This window comes from Notothenia coriiceps, unplaced genomic scaffold, assembly GCF_000735185.1.
Source record: "Notothenia coriiceps isolate Sejong01 unplaced genomic scaffold, NC01 NC01_scaffold00018641, whole genome shotgun sequence".
NCBI lineage: Eukaryota > Metazoa > Chordata > Actinopteri > Perciformes > Nototheniidae > Notothenia > Notothenia coriiceps.
The window spans coordinates 412,490-414,199 of NW_011351342.1; the positions used below are offsets into that span (position 1 = coordinate 412,490).

The 1,710-nt window shown below is 43.3% G+C and overlaps 1 protein-coding gene across 2 annotated transcripts in view; it reads right to left on the reverse strand.

The window, feature by feature from the left end:
* Positions 1 to 25: 25 nt before the first annotated feature.
* Positions 26 to 1,710, reverse strand: part of smox (spermine oxidase) — a 16,121-nt gene continuing 14,436 nt past the window's right edge. The window contains exon 7 of one of the 2 annotated variants that reach the window (XM_010777817.1): positions 26 to 1,237. In XM_010777817.1, coding sequence (XP_010776119.1) covers positions 1,017 to 1,237 — 221 coding nt within the window. In that variant the 3' untranslated portion in view covers positions 26 to 1,016. The remainder of the gene's footprint in view (positions 1,238 to 1,710) is intronic. The other variant, XM_010777816.1, reaches the window with a different exon arrangement.

The window sequence follows — 1,710 nt, forward strand, 5'->3', positions numbered from 1 at the left end:
CCCCCCCCCTGCAATGGGACATGTTAGTGATGACACCGCTGCATTAACCAGATGCCCTCAGAGTGAGTACAGTATGAATGAATTTACAAAATGTCATGACTCTTCTTTTCATAGGCCCATTACATTCCTGAGCACGCACTTATGTGTAGCTATAAATCCATAGGCGGGTTTCATTTAAAAAAAGATTTCTTATGCACTTTTCTGAACGAGACACAGCAGGTCATAAGGGGGACAGAGCTCTTATGTCACAAAACCATTAATGTGCCAAAACATGTTATGTAAGAATATGTAAAGCATCTAGATGAAAATCTGTAAAGGCCCTTTTGTAAAGCACCTGGGGTCTTTAACAGACAGATCATCTAAACCTGCTTTATGTTGCAACATAAATGAAAAGTTTGCTGGTGTTATAAAAGTTATAAACACATTTGGGACAGTGTCATGGTCTTGGTTTTAGTCCCGTTCCCTTTGCTGAGGTGTTTTCAGGATTTTGTCTCTTCTGTTTGTTGTTTTTCCTCCTGCGTTCCTGTGCTGCTTTTCGCTCGTTCACCCATCCACACACCTAGTCTGAATCAGCCCCGTTTCTTCTTCCCTACTCCCAAAGTGTTTTCAACCAATGAGCTCTCAGCCAGCTCTTCTTAATCGCCTGATTCCACTCACCTGAGCTCCTCCGCCCTTCTCCCGATTTCCCCTTCAGTCTTGTTTGATCAGTCTTATGTTGTATGTTTATGCACAGTTTGCCTAGGCTACACAAACTGTGTAGTTTCCCCTAAAATAAGTAACTAATTGCATAGTACTTCCCAGTAAAACTCTTTAGCAAATATTGGTATTCTACACGTATAATACCAGGTAATCCCAGGAATAAAGCCAAAGATGTGTCCTTTTTATTTTAATCTGAACAACCTCTTACAGTTACTAGGAGATAATTATTTTCCGGGATATTGAATTGCCTAGTAAGCTTAAATAGTTAATGTTTATTTGTTTGTACAAACTCTTGATAAAACTGATCTTGATCTCAATTAGACTAAGGTTAAATACTTTAGATGTGTTTTTATTATTCTGTGTAGTGGTTGTCTTACTGGAGCCTTGGTGCTGTTGGCATAAGGCAGCGGCATGGCCAGTCGCTCACAGTCCTCTCCGCTGGATCCAACCCTGGTGAAGGAGTAGGACCCTCGGATGAAGGGGTTACTGCCCCACGAGGAGCGCAGGACACGCCAGGGCTTAGGAATGTTGGGGTTTCCTGTGGAGGGACGGACAGAAATAAATGACGTCAGCTCGGAGAGTCATCACAGAAACTTTAAGATAATCTGGTGTCGAGGAAATCCGGCTCAATAAAGAATTAAAACGGTCCAAACTATGGCAGCTGTGAGTTAAGGCCTGTACTGGGACGTCCAATCTGCCAACTGTAATCAGTGGTGAGCAGAAAAGGCCCCAGCTAGTCTATATGTAATTAAGCAACAGCTGACCACATGACCTAAATGAGGAATGAGGTGTGTGTGTGTGTGTGTGTGTGTGTGTGTGTGTGTGTGTGTGTGTGTGTGTGTGTGTGTGTGTGTGTGTGTGTGTGTGTGTGTCAATGTTTCCCCTGCAGATTGTGTAGCAGCAGGTTCACTTGGGACAGGTAGTGATACGTTTTCACCTGCAGACAGTCAAACATGCATGGATACAGTCAGACACCCACTGTGTGTGTGTGTGTGTGTGTGTGTGTGTGTG